The following is a 15116-nucleotide window of genomic DNA, read 5'->3' as shown; positions in this document are numbered from 1 at the left end:
AGTTTATAAGCACAAATTTATTGAAATGATCAAAAGGAAATATAGAGAAAATGTAATATATAAGCATAAACTTAAGGAGATGAGTAAAAGGAAATATAAGGAAAGTGAAGTGCATAAGCATAAACTTAAGGAGATGAGTAAAAAAAAATATAAGGAAAGTGAAGTTCATAAGCATAAACTTAAGGAGATGAGTAAAAGGAAATATAAGGAAAGTGAAGCACATAAGCACAAACTTAAGGAGATGAGTAAAAGGAAATATAAGGAAAGTGAAGCACATAAGCACAAACTTAAGGAGATGAGTAAAAGAAAATATAAGGAAAGTGAAGCTCATAAGCATAAACTTAAGGAGATGAGTAAAAGAAAATATAAGGAAAGTGAAGTTCATAAGCACAAACTTAAGGAGATGAGTAAAAGGAAATATAAGGAAAGTGAAGTTCATAAACATAAAGTGAAGGAGATGAGTAAAAGGAAATATAAGGAAAATGAAGTGCATAAGCATAAAGTTAAGGAGATGAGTAAAAGGAAATATAGTGAAAGTGAAGTGCACAAGCATAAAGTTAAGGAGATGAGTAAAAGGAAATATAGTGAAAGTGAAATGCAAAGACAGCATGTAAAAGCTATGAGTAAAAGGAAATATCATGGAAGTCCTGAGCATAAGAAGCGTGTTATAGCAGGAAACAAATTGAAGAGGGAAAAAATTAAAGAAAAGGCAGAGGAGTTTGATTATGTTAGAGAACAGTTTTGGGACAAAGTTAAAGATGGGCCAGATTATGTGTGCTGTGTATGCCACAGAGGGTTGTTTAAGAATCAGGTTTTGAAATGTAAAACAGATAATTATAGTAAAACGAAAGAAATAAGTTTAATTGCAGATAAATGTATTAGTGAAGAGTATTTACATAAATGTAATGAAGACTGCGTATTGCCGTGTAAATGGTTGGATACAGGTAAAGGAGAGCTGTGGATCTGTTACACGTGTCATTCTAAGATTAGTAAAGGTGTAGTGCCACCTGAATGTGCATTGAATAATTTGGCACTTTGTCCCATTCCACCAGAATTGGCGTGTTTGAATAGTTTAGAGCAACATTTGATCGCGTTGCATATTCCATTTATGAAGATGTTGGCATTGCCTAAAGGTGGGCAAAATGGAGTACATGGACCTGTCACGTGTGTTCCTGCAAATATTGTGCAGACGAGCAATTTGCTGCCACGTACAGAAATGGAAGGATCTTTGTTGCCAGTAAAGTTGAAGCGCAAGCTAACTTATAAAGGACATTATGAGTATCAATTTGTTGATACTGCGCGCGTAAGGCAGGCCTTGCAATATTTAAAACACACAAATGTCCATTATAAAGATGTAGAGTTTAATGAAGCGTGGATAAACCACTTTTGTAGGGAACCTGATAGTGATTGTAATGGTGGTGGTGAAGCATCTGCAGATGTTGGGGAAGATGAGCTTTTGCATGATAGACAACAACATTGCATGTTCCAAGACACTTGTCTTATGCCTGTAGATATTGGTCAGGAAACACTGGATCAATATTTTGATGATATATTGAATTTGGCTCCAGCAGAAGGGAACTCTCCTGTCAGGTTGTTGTCTGATCATACAAATGAAGCAAAATGCTTCCCGGTGTTATTTCCTGGTGGACTTGGTACATATTGTGATAGTAGACAGCATCGTTTAACTTTGTCGCGTTATTTTAATAACAGGATTTTACATGCTGATGGTAGATTTGCACAAAATGTTGAGTACATCTTTTTTGCTCAGTACTTATCTGAGGTAGAACAGGTCGTGTCAAATGTATCAATAGCACTGCGGAAGGGCAGAGGAGGTGCTAGATCTCAAAAAATTAGCAGAAATGTGTTGAATGACGAAGAATCTTTGAAGAAGTTGTTGCAGTTTGATGATGGGTTTCGTTTTCTTAAACCTATTCGAGGTACCCCATCTTTTTGGCAGGCGGCTCAGCGTGATTTGTTGGCCTGTGTTCGTCAGCTGGGTGTCCCCACCTGGTTTTGTTCGTTTTCTTCAGCTGACATGCGGTGGAAAAATCTCCTCAATAGTATTTTGAAACAGGCAGGTAGAATAGAAACAGCTGAACAGTTAGAATGGGCAGATAGGTGTAAACTATTGCGCGGCAATCCAGTCACTGCAGCCACAATGTTTGATTTTCGCTGGCATTGTTTTTTAAGAGAGGTGCTCATGTCTCCGTCTAATCCTATTGGCAAAATAAAGGACTATTTTTATAGGGTGGAATTCCAGCAGCGTGGATCACCACATGTTCACTGCCTGTTTTGGATAGAAAATGCTCCAATAATCGATAAAAACACAGATGAAGAGGTTGTTAAATTTATTGATCACTATGTGACATGTGAATTACCAGCACAGGATGAAACATTATTGGACATTGTGACATCTGTGCAACAACATTCAAAACGACATTCAAAATCTTGTAAAAAGAATAAAACTGTTTGTCGTTTCAATTTTCCTAAGCCGCCGTCCGCAAAAACTTTTATTTCACGTCAAGTTGGTGAACAGGGCAACACAAAATCTTGTAAATGTAAGGTAGATGAAGCACAGAAATTGGACAGCTGCGCATGCACAAATGAGAAGCAGAACGAACCAGAGACCATGAAAAAAGAGATTGCACTCGCCATTATGACAAAAATTAAAACAGCTCTTTCAGATGACAATGCCAATTTTGATAGTGTGGAACAGTTGTTTAGACATTTAGGATTAAATCAAAGTGTTTTTGAAGCTGCGTACAATCGTGTTGGCAGGAAGACGCATGTTGTTTTGAAGAGGCAGGCAAATGAGGTTTGGATAAATCAGTATAGCAAACCACTTTTAAAATGCTGGAATGCTAATATTGACATCCAATATGTTGTTGATGCCTATGCTTGTGTAGTGTACATTATATCGTACATCTCCAAGGCAGAAAAGGAGATGGGGTTGTTGTTAGGAAATGCTCAGAGGGAAGCAGCTAAAGAGGGTAATAGTAATGCTAAAGATGCATTGAAAAATTTAGGAAGTGTGTATTTACACAACAGGGATGTTTGTGCTCAAGAGGCAGTGTACAGATTGACAAACATGCATCTTAAGGAGTGCTCTAGAAAAGTTGTGTTTGTGCCAGTAGGGGAGAACGTAGTTAGAATGAGTTTGCCTTTAAGTGTGTTAAAACAGAAAGCATCATCACATGATCTTAACGATGAAGATATGTGGATGAGGAACACTGTTGACAGGTACAAGAATAGGCCAAAGGACAATACATTTAATGACATGTGTTTGGCAACATTTGCATCAGAGTATCGTGTTCTGAGTAAAAATGAAAGGTGTGTCAATAGGGTTAAATTGAACAATAATTGTGGTTTTGTTGTGAAAAGAACACGTTCGCAGCCTGCTGTTATTCGTTACGTGCGCTTTTCAGAGACTAAAAATCCGGAATTGTTCCATCAAAGCATTTTGCAGTTGTTCCTGCCGTATTGTAAGGACAGCCAGCTCAAACCAGCAGGGTTTGAGACGTTTGAGCAGTTTTATAGTCATGGTCATGTGAGATTAGGTGATAAACTGCTACATTTGGTTAAAGTGATTGTTGATCAGAATAGACGCATTTATGAAAGAGATGCAGACGAGTTGGATGATATTCAAATTTCAATCAATAGTGATGGTGTTGTGGAAGATGCCTGGTGCGAGCTGTGCCCAGAGCAGGAATTGGAGCGCTTAGAGTGTATAGAGGAACGTAGAGAGACTGAGCAGATAGTGGACGAACACGTAGATAGCATTCCAGATTTAGCAGTAAACAATAAAGATGTTGTACATTTAGAAAAGAGGAACAATGTCCTCTGCAGACATGATGGTCTGGCTTTAGTTAGGTCTTTGAATGAGACACAAATGTGTATTTTTTATCAGATTAGGCAGTGGTGCTTAGAGATGGTAAATGGAGCAAAGCCAAATCCAATACATGTGTTTATTACAGGTGGTGCGGGGACAGGTAAGAGCCATTTGATCAGAGCTATACAATACGAAGCAATGAGGTTGTTGTCGAGAGCGTGTCACAATCCAGACGACATTTGCCTTCTACTAACAGCTCCAACGGGGATAGCGGCGCATAATATAAATGCAACTACTGTTCACAGTGCACTTAGCATTGGTAAAGATGTACGCTTACCTTACACTCCATTGGGTGAGGAGAAGCTGAATTCTTTACGTGCTAAATACAGTAGCTTGCAAATTGTGATAATAGATGAAATCTCCATGGTCGATCACAAACTATTAGCCTATGTCCATGGGAGATTAAGACAAATTAAACAATCTGGTGACTATTCCCCGTTTGGAAATGTGAGTGTAATTGCAGTTGGAGATTTTTATCAGCTTCCTCCAGTGAAAGGGAGAGCTCTGTACTTAGACAGCGAAGGCGTTAATTTGTGGTCTCAGTTGTTTAAGGTTGCAGAATTAAAAACTGTTGTTCGTCAAAAAGATCAGGTATTTGCAGACCTGTTGAACAGAGTTAGAATTCGTTCAAAAGGTACCCCGATGTTGGAGAGTGACATAGAAATGTTAAAACGTTGTGAAAGTGGTGAACTCAACTCAAATTTGCACATATTTTCAACAAATAAACAAGTAAATGAGCATAATGTCAAGCAGTTGTTTGAAAGTTGTCCAGATTATGTTAGGATAGAGGCTCTGGATTATGTTAATAGTAAGAAAACAGGCAAGCTGGAGTTGATAAGTGGACATCATACCAGAGCATACGACACATGTCTGGATGAGACACTGCTTTTAGGGAAAGATGCCCGTGTAATGCTGTTTAAAAACTTGGATGTAGCGGACGGTCTAGTTAATGGGGTATGTGGCACTGTGACACACATAGTTTATCCAGAGAATGACGAAAGGCGGTTTCCACAAACGGTGTATGTGAAATTTGATGACAATAGGGTAGGCATACAGAAGAGGAAGCGCTGTGCATTTGCCTCTGCAGTAGATATGGGTTCCACAGGCATTGAACCAGAAGAAGATAGAGTAACTACAAAAGGTGGAATGCGAAGACAATTTCCACTGAAGCTTGCCTGGGCTTGTACTGTTCATAAAGTACAAGGCCTTACAGTAGATCAAGCGGTAGTGTCGCTTGACAAGATTTTTGCAGCTGGACAGGCGTATGTAGCTTTAAGTCGAGTTAGAAATTTGTCAGGGTTAGTGATTAGGGATTTTAAGGAGAAAGCCATCTATTGTCAGGATAAAATTAAAGAAGCAATTGAAAAAATGCCTCCCTTCATGGTCACCAATATTACAAGGCACATATTCAATAAGCAGACGTTTACTGTGTTTTTGATGAATGTGCAGAATTTGACGCAACATGTATCTGATTTAACATTGTGTACACAGCATTTGCAGCTTAACTGCATTGCTGTTACAGAAACATGGCTGCCTGCAATTGCGTCATTTGAAACTGTAAAGATGGACGGTTATATCTTTCATAATCAGTCAAGGAACTTGTCCTACAGTAGCAGCAACCCAATATTGTCAGAAATTCAAGGCCAACAACATGGTGGAGTTGGCCTTTATAGTGCAAACAATTTGGCATGTAATGTTCTTCAGGTACCAAATGTAAATTTAGAATGTTTGGTTTACCACTGCACTACATACAGCATATTGATGGCAGTAATTTACAGACCACAATCTTATCCCATGACTTTGTTTAAACAAAATGTAGGCAAACTAGTTGATTGGCTGAATCCACAAAGTGACACAATTGCTGTCATAGGAGATTTCAATGACAACATTTTGAAATCATCGTCAGTTGCCAAATTTATGACAAACAAAGGGTTTGTTCAATTTGTGAAACAACCAACTACAGAAAACGGCACACTAATTGATCATGTGTATGTGAAAACAACACATTATATTGTTGAATCATCAGTGGTGCCAACTTATTTCAGTGACCATGAGGGGATCATGTGTTGTTTCACATCTAGGACCTAGAAGAATAGTTGGGGACAAGAGCAGAAATAGCACTAGTAATATAAAAAGACCAAAAAATAATTGTTGATAAAGTTTATATTGTAGTTATTTATATATGCATGTTTCATTTTATGAATTGTATGTTGTGTGTTTTAATATGTATAAAAATAAAAACCTTCTTCAGAATGTTTAGTTATTTATCTTTCCTTATGAGTTTTGAGTAAGTCCATATTGTGTGTTCAAGAAAAATACAAAAAACAAAAAAAAAAAATCTTCATAATGTTTAGTTATTTATATATGCATGTTTCCTTAGGAGTTCGCTGAAGTTCTATATTGTGTGTTCAATATAAAATATTGCAAAAAAAAAAATAACCCAAAAACAAATGTTAGGTATAAAATGGGTTTTGTTTCCTGCATTACAACAGCATTTTAAAGTAGAACATTTTATAACAAATAGTAATAATAATTCTAATCACTAATGTCAATGATACACATTTGGAGTTTTATAGGTCAAACATTTTATTGAAAACATTAAAGCAGATATATAGCACTGACTATACTGCAGTAATTGCATAATATCAATTGTTGCTAGTCATATACTTTTGCTAATGCAGGTTTTGCTTTACCTTTCATGTAGCCTCAAAAAGCAAAAGGCACTGGTAATGGTACTCCTGGTTTACTGGGATGGGGTTCAATTCCCTGCGGTGTCGTGCTGATTGTTTTGGCATTTACATGAACGGCCGTACTTTACTGAATAAAATGTATAACCAGTGTGACTAAAGTCCATAACAGAAAATCAACATGAAATTGCCCCTTACATAACTACAAAGAAAAATCATTCAAACACAATTATAATAATAATAAACATCTTTGGACAAGCTATGGTTGCAGTGTCTGTGTTGTGTTCTTGTGCTTGTCTGTTGTGTTTGCTTGCAGAGCTGCACTAGAAGGCAGGGCAGAGTTTACAGTCTCAGGTAGCATCACACTCACGCACTTGCAGCTGCATGATAATCACTGCTTGCTTAAAAGCCCTATTCCTCACTGTAGCTGCTGCCACAGGATTTTGTGAACTACACATGGTATAGGGCTGTGTAAATAGTGTTTTCTAGGCTTACTCTAGTTTACCTGTGTTTTCCAGTACAACGACAAACTGTGACTTGCTTTATGTACAGTCTCCATCTGAGCACTGAACAATGTGTGACTATGCTCCAGCGCATTGATTCCTCAGCACCTCTGCAACACTCAACCTTTCTTGTAGTCGTCTGAGTAGTTAGACACCACACAGCTCTCCAGCACCATTGACCTCAAACCATCAGCTGTGAATTCAGTTTTGTTCAAATAAAGAACCTTTCTGTACTGCTCCACACTTGTGTCCACTTCTCGCTTCAACCAGGTTGTATCAAGTTTGTTCCGTCTAGAATCAACAGAGCTATGTAGGCTTGGATGTCTACCATGTCAAATGCTCCACATGCTAAATGTAAAAGCGAAAATGAAGCTATTCTTACATCATTTAGCAATAAGAGCGCCACCTATTGGCTGATTTCCACAAAATGTTGATGAAACCATCATCAAGCCATGATAGACAATCAGCAAAACTTTTGTAAGAATGGGAGTACATTTGGTAAAGATATGCAAGACTGTATGTTTGACCATAAAGTGCAGGAAATTGTTGTTCTATATTTTGCGCATTCTTTACACTATCACAGTTCTTTCAATAACTTTCTGTCAGGAGGGTCCAGAGGTGCTGCGTGCAAAGTTTGGTGCAAATCAATGAAATAGCCTGAGAGGACTTAGAAAAAGTAGGTCTTCAACATTTCGCGAACTACCGAAAAAAAACAGTAGGCAGAAATGGCCGTGACCTACATCACAAAGTTCGGCTGTATTCAGGGAACATATAGATATAATGTTTAACAATGTGCACCATATCAAGTGGGAGTAATTAGCAAAAAACGTTTTTTCTTGATAATAGCGCCGCCTGCTGATCTTTTTTGGTTTGTGAGTTACAGGGGCCAGTCTATACCACCCCTATGAACTTCATATCCATAAGTGTTAAGGTGAGGGCACAGTGCCAAATATAAAATGAAATTGCCACCAGAGCGCCACCTATTGTCAGATCGGTAACACCTTCGTCAGCTGTCCTCAGGAGGCCATTGGCAATCAGTGTACCAAGTTTTGTGTTAATCCAACCAACCAATGTCGAGATATAAAATACTTCAATTTAAATAGCGCCACCTAGTGGTCATGGGCTAAGATTTTGCACAGAGCCTTAGGGGCTCATGGGGAAGTACTATCCTGAGTTTCACGTCATTTGAACACACCAATGTCGAGATATGCAACACTTCCTGTTTTGAACCGAATCCACAGGAAGTTGTTATTTAATAACTTGAGTATTCTTTGGCATATCAAAATTCTTTTAATAACTTTTTGTCAGAAGGGTCCACAGATGCTGTGTGCAAAGTTTTGTGCAAATTGGTGAAATTGCCTTGGAGGAGTTCAAAAAAGTAGGTTTGCGACATTTGGCGAATTTGCCAATTGAGTTCTGGCAAGAAAGTGGGCGTGGCCTACATCACACAGACCACCTGAATTCAGGGAACACGTAGATATAAGGTTTAACAATGTGCACCATATTATGTGGGAGTTATTAGGCAAAAACGGTTTGTGTTGATGATAGCGCCCCCTGCTGGTCATTTTTGGTGTGTGAGTTACAGGGGCCGGTCTATACCACCCCTGTCAATTTCATATCCATAACTGTTATGGTGTGGGCACAGTGCCAAATATAAAAAGAAACTGCCACCAAAGCGCCACCTAGTGTCAGATCAGTCACCCCTGTGTCAGCTATCCTCAGGAGGCCATTGGCAATGACTGTACCAAGTTTTGTGTTAATCCGACCAACCGATGTCAAGATATAAAATAGTTCAATTTAAAGAGCGCCACCTAGTGGTCATCAACCAAAATTTAGCACAGAGCCTTAGGGCCTCATGAGGAAGTAGGATCCTGAGGTTGACGTCATTTGGACAAACCAATGTAGAGATATGCAACACTTCCTGTTTGGAACAAAATCTGCAAGAACTTGTTATTTAATAACTTGAGTATTTCTTGGAATATCAAAATTCTTTTAATAACTTTTTGTCAGGAGGGTCCACAGATGCTGTGTGCAAAGTTTGGTGCAATTTGGTGAAATTGCCTGGGAGGAGTTCGAAAAAGTAGGTTTGCGACATTTCGCGAGCTAGTGAAAAAAACGCCAACCAGAAATGGGCGTGGCCTATATCCGGAGATTCAGCACAATTCACTGAACGCGTGGATATAAGGTTTTTGAAGGTGCGACAAAGTATGTGGGAGTTATTAGCCAAAACGTACTTTCCTTGATAATAGCGCCACCTACTGGTGCACGTTCACAACAACAACAGATTATAAAATTTTTCGCCAAGCCTAATGACTTTGCCAAATAAAATCGACTTTTCATTCACATTCAGGCAGTGAAAAATGCGATCATTTTGGACGAAGGAATAAAATAATAATAATAATAATAATAATAATAATAATAATCATTCGAAAAACAATAGGGACCTCGCAGGTTCCCTGCTCGGGCCCTAATAATAATAATAATCATTCGAAAAACAATAGGGACCTCGCAGGTTCCCTGCTCGGGCCCTAAAAATAGGAGGTAACTACAATTGTCATATAAAGAACAAGGGATAAGGCTGCTCCTGGCTAAGGTCTGGTTGCAGTAAAAGGAAATGGACAAATTGGGACTCTGGCTGGCGAAACAACGTGAAATCAGAGATTGTTGTGTGCCCACAGAGACCTGTCTCCACTACAACATCTCAGATCAAGCTTTTGCACTCAATAGGGTGGACCATGTTCTGAGCTGACTACAGCAGGATGAGGATAGGTGGACTCTCTCAAAGCTGGACAGTGTTTCCCAGATATCGAACTTTTGATATGAAGATGTCGACCATATTATCACCACCATATTGCTGCTGTTTAGCCACATACACCCTGACACAGATTTAAAAGATCTACTATGTTTATATACATTTGTATTTAAATAACTGTATTTTATTTCTGTAATTTGTGTTGCATGAACGAGTTAATGAACTTTTATTGCTTTATGCAACCCTGTGTTATATAATGACGAATTAATTACCTTGTACCTTGTAATATGTGATATAAGTTATTTGGAACAATGAAAAACTGAAATCACTGCCTTTGTTCAGAAGAATGTTTTTCCTGTCTCAGGGGAGAATAGTCGCCTGGAATCAGTGGGCGAGGATGATGAGCTGTTTGTGGGGAATGGTGTAAGCAGCTGTGTGATGGAGAAGCCTCCCCCTGGCCGACGCAAACACTCCTTACCTCAACAACTTGATACTACTGGAGTGAGACAGGTTAGTGAATGCCTCAGTTCGTTCTTAACGCAACTAAAGGTATAAAGATGTACAAGAGCATATATTGTACCCTGAACTAAATATTTTATAATAAAATATGGAAAAAAAGATGAGCTTGGGATTCAAACTTGAACATTCACCTTATTGTCTTTATACCATTTGTGTGTAGCTTTCGCTGTATGCATAGCGCCATTGTCTTGCGGGACAATAAATCTTCTCCCAAGTTGTAGTTCTCTTGCAGACTGAATCAGGTTGTCCTCCAGAATTTCCCTATATATTGCTGCATTCATTTTACCCTCTAGCTTTACAAGCCTTCCAGGGCCCGCTGCTGAGAAGCATCCCCACAGCATGATGCTGTCACCACCATGCTTCACAGTGGGGATAGTGTGTTTGTGGTGATGTGCAGTGTTTGTTGTCTGCCAAACATAGCGTCGAGTCTGATGGCCAAAAAGCTCCATTTTGGTTTCATCAGACCAAAGAACCTTCTTCCAGTTCACCTTGGAGTCTCCCACATGCCTTTGGATAAACTCTAGTCCAGATCTAATGAGCTTTCTTCAACAGTGGCTCTCTCTTGTCAACTCTCCCATAAAGCAACAGTTGTTGTATGCAGAGTCTCTCCCAGCTCAGCTGTTGAAGCCTTTAACTCCTTCAGAGTAGTCATAGGTGTCTATGTGGCCTCCCTCACCAGTCTCCCTCTTGCACAGTGACTCAGTTCGTGAGGACAGCCTGCCAGCAGATTTACACATGCCACGTTCCTTCCATTTCTTAATGATGGATTTAAATGAACTCCAGGGGATGTTCAGTGACTTGGAAGTCTTTTTGTATCCATCCCCTGACTTATACGGTATATGGCAACAGCTGCTTGGAGAGTTCTTTTGTCTTCATGGTGTAATTGTCTCCAGGAATACTGATTAACCAGTGATTGGACCTTCCAGACACAGGTGTCTTTATACTACAATCACTTAAGACACATTCACTGCACTCAGGTGATCGCCATTTCACTAACTGTGTGAATACTTGCACCAATTGGCTGGACCTCTCTCCCTTCTTTAAAGGGGGTTAATACTTGCAATCACTTATTTTATACTATATTTTTTTTTTTATTCAATTGACATTACTTTGCAGAAATTTGTTTAACTTTGACATTTATAAAAGAAATAAAAAGGGAAAACATCTGAGGGGGTGAATACTTTTGTAGGCACCAACAATATATATAGAGTATATATAACTACATATAGATATATCACTGCGGTGAAAAAGTAGAGACAGACTCAGCCTTTGCAGAAACACAGCCCGATGGACAAATGATCACTAGTAGGACCAGCATGCTAGTAGCATAACAACATAGCAGCTTCGCCTTTGTGCAAATTGATCAGCGGGGGTTCCTAACATGTCACACACGGACCACGGAGTGAGACTCCCATACCACCACTCCAAACTGCAGCATTTCGCCACACCCCCAGAATTGGTCTGAATGTACTGTTACTGTTCCACTGTTCAGGGCCAATCCACTCATTTATACAATGCTCTGGCAAGGGCCCATTCCAGGGTCCCCATAAGCCTTCACTGTTGATGTTGAGTTTAGGTGACAATAGGGGACTATAGAAGGCTGCCCACCTGATTGAAAGTGAGTGTTATTCCATAGCAGAGATGTTTGAGGAAACCTCATCTTTTCAATATTTTTTCATACTTTTAAGGAGTTATGATGCTGGTATATTGTAAGTTTATGTTTCTGCACCCCGCAATTGTGTGCTGCCACTGTAGCCCGCCAAGGGAGCTCAGATTCCTGGCTCCTCCAAACACGTGATGATCTAATTTGAGTAGTAGCAGTAGTTTTTCTGCTACCCCTGGCTCTACTCAGTTTGACTCGCGCGGGCGGGGTTCTGCATTTCCATCACAACTAGGCTTCCTGCTTAAGGTGTGTCAATGGCACTCTTGTCCCGATCCCCACAATACTGTTCGAAGAGTCACCGCTAATAAAGTGGCTCCACTAATCCAGTTATAAACACGTTTCATTCACCTCTTCACAATAAAAGCCCTCTGTTATTTTGTCATTTAAAAGCTTTTATTATGAAGCAGCTTTAAAGGAAATAATTTGTTTTCATCAGCAGTAACTAAACATGACTCCTGAAACAGCTGAAAGTGAACACAATGAAACAGTAAAACAAACAGGATGAGAAACTAAAGAGTTTCAGTTAAAAGCTACAAAAGTATTGAGAGCTGAACACACCGACTTTTATAAACGTCTTTCTCTCAGGTTTCCTGCACATGAGTTGGGTATCGATTTTAGGGTGAGACGGGTGCTTGTTACGGGTTGGCTGATGAAGGGCAACCACTGCTTGGCCCTACTCCGGAGCAGATCCATCGCATCCGCAGCTCGGCTCAACTCAGCCCAGTAAAACTGGTGATGGAAAAGCAAATCAGTGCAGCTCGGTCTGACTCGGCACGGCCAAAGGTGCCAGTGGAAAAAAAGCATTTGATTCGTACGCACTTTTCCCCCTACATGAACTTCAATATGAGGGAGTGCATTTCTGCAGTGAAATTAGGTGGCAGAGCTAGTGGAATCTAAAAAGGAATTATTTGAGACAGAATATTGATTTTGACAGATGTAACTCTGCCATGCAAAGAAACAAAGAGAATCCAATCTCAATAAGTCATAAGTAATTTTCTTTTTTTTCCTGCCAATAAAGTTTTTCTTGAATTATTCTATAGAGGCTGGAAAAAATGTTTATGCCACGGCACTTAAAGGAAGTACAAATGGGTATGTTGACAGTCAAATTGATATATTTTGCTTATGGATAAGCATATGTCTTCTGCCTGTAACTTGCTGAGGATATTGACATTTGCTTCAGGAAGCGTTTCCCTGTGCACCTTCTCCACTCTATCTCCTCAGTATCAGAAAAAAAAATGTTTGTTACACTCAGATTTTAATCTGAAAGATAAACTAATACATGCTCCTTTAATAAAACATTGTGCTGCTTCCCCTAATGTTTGAGGATTGTCACATGACCATTATTTTCTATAAATTCACAAAGTTGCGTTTTTATCTACGTCATCTATTCCAGTTCTTCAGTCTGAAGCTCTCTGTTATAAAATGCAACACTGTGGACTGTATAATGCTGTATTTGAATGAGGCCTCATGGGGTTATGACCTAAGCAAATTTGATGATGTTGTGTAACTGCTCACTTCAAATTTGCCTTAAGCTCTTACTTTATTGTGTACTGTAAAAAATCTGTGCTAAGCTTTTACAATAAGCACTGTAACATTGTGAATTGAGATCAATTATCACTCTCCTCTAGAATATTTTCAGGGATCGAATGATTCACAGTTAATAATTTGTGAGAACATTAAGAGAAATAAATAACAAAAATATAAATGATTGAACCAAGAAGGAACGAAGAGTAGTCTAATACTTGATCTCAAATCACTGGTGATATATTATAGGGTGATAGGTAACAGTGCATATTATAGTATAGCTTTTGCTCTGTGTAGGAAACAAACAACCAAATGCGCATATCCTAAAAGAAGGCTACACGTACTGACATAGATGCATGTGGTATTTTGATGCCTGCTATCACCTCTATACACACACACACACACACACACACACACACACACACACACACACACACATACACATAACCTGATCAAAGCCTTGTCACTCACTCTGCCCTGACTGTCATGACAACAGTGTCAAGGAGAGCCTCACTAATTACTGTATTAATAAGAGGTTAATTGTGCAAAGGAAATAAAATAGAGGGGGACAGCACTCAGAAGCCCAGCCACTGGCTGTGTGGGTGATACAGAGACGCTGGTGCTCATGACAGTGCAGGAGGTTAACATAAATAGCATCAACCTCAGCTAAGATGTACTGTATCGTTAGATAGCTTAGTCAGTTGGCTGGCGAGTGTAGTTTGGCAGAAAGAAAACAGTCCCTACACAGAACGGCCCACAAAAAGGTCTGTGAATTATCCTGAATAATCAGTTCATGATTTCTGAAACAAAGACATTGCTGTTTCATTTTTTAAATATATTTAGTCTGTCATTGGTTTGAACTTTGTGCTTTAAGTGCCACATGCCACATCCCTACAGCTGATACCTCCGAAAATCTGCAACTCATACAAAACAATTATCGCTGTATGAATAACTGTTGTTTTTACAAGGTAATGTGTCCGACTGTTTTTTGCTTTTTATTTCATCTCTCTTTTAGGAATATCACATAATTAAGAAATCTGCACGCTCCCTGAGTACCATTCAAGTTGAGTCTCCATGGCGACTGGCACAGCCATCCATTATCTCCAGTATAGTCCTGATGAAAGGCCAGGGCAAGGTGAGTGCCCTCCTTTGACATGTATGTATAAATAAAGCTCAGAGAAAATACTCTGAATAAGTGTTCATAAGAACACAATAACGTGTGTGTGTGTGTGTGTGTGTGTGTGTGTGTGTGTGTGTGTGTGTGTACAGTGCACAGTTGACAGCCCTCATGAGAAAGTCAGATCTCTCTAATGGGATAAAGGTAGCGAAAATACAGCAAATACAACAGCACCCAAATAAAAACAGTGAATAGATGTGTCGAAATCTGAGAGGGAACGCTGACCCCTGCTGTTGCAGTCCGGCCAAAAATATTGAGACTTCTGCGAAAATCAGGAGTGTTGTATGCACCCCTGGTGACATAATAACCTAATAATTTTTCAAGGGCACTGGCCAATGAAACACTAAGACTCGAATGCCTGGACCAACAGACCATTCACTCAGACACAGACAAACGTGTTTG

The 15116-nt window shown here is 39.3% G+C and overlaps 1 protein-coding gene across 2 annotated transcripts in view; it reads left to right on the top strand.

The window, feature by feature from the left end:
* pdzd2 (PDZ domain containing 2) overlaps window positions 1–15116 on the top strand; it is a 105195-nt gene that overhangs the window by 64079 nt on the left and 26000 nt on the right. For both annotated transcript variants that reach the window (XM_073465315.1, XM_073465314.1), the window contains exons 9-10: window positions 10196–10341; window positions 14553–14672. In XM_073465315.1, the coding sequence (XP_073321416.1) occupies window positions 10196–10341; window positions 14553–14672 (266 nt within the window). The remainder of the gene's footprint in view (window positions 1–10195; window positions 10342–14552; window positions 14673–15116) is intronic.

Source organism: Pagrus major, chromosome 5 (genome assembly GCF_040436345.1).
Source record: "Pagrus major chromosome 5, Pma_NU_1.0".
NCBI classification, from domain to species: Eukaryota; Metazoa; Chordata; class Actinopteri; order Spariformes; family Sparidae; genus Pagrus; species Pagrus major.
This window is presented reverse-complemented; position numbering and strand designations above follow the sequence as displayed.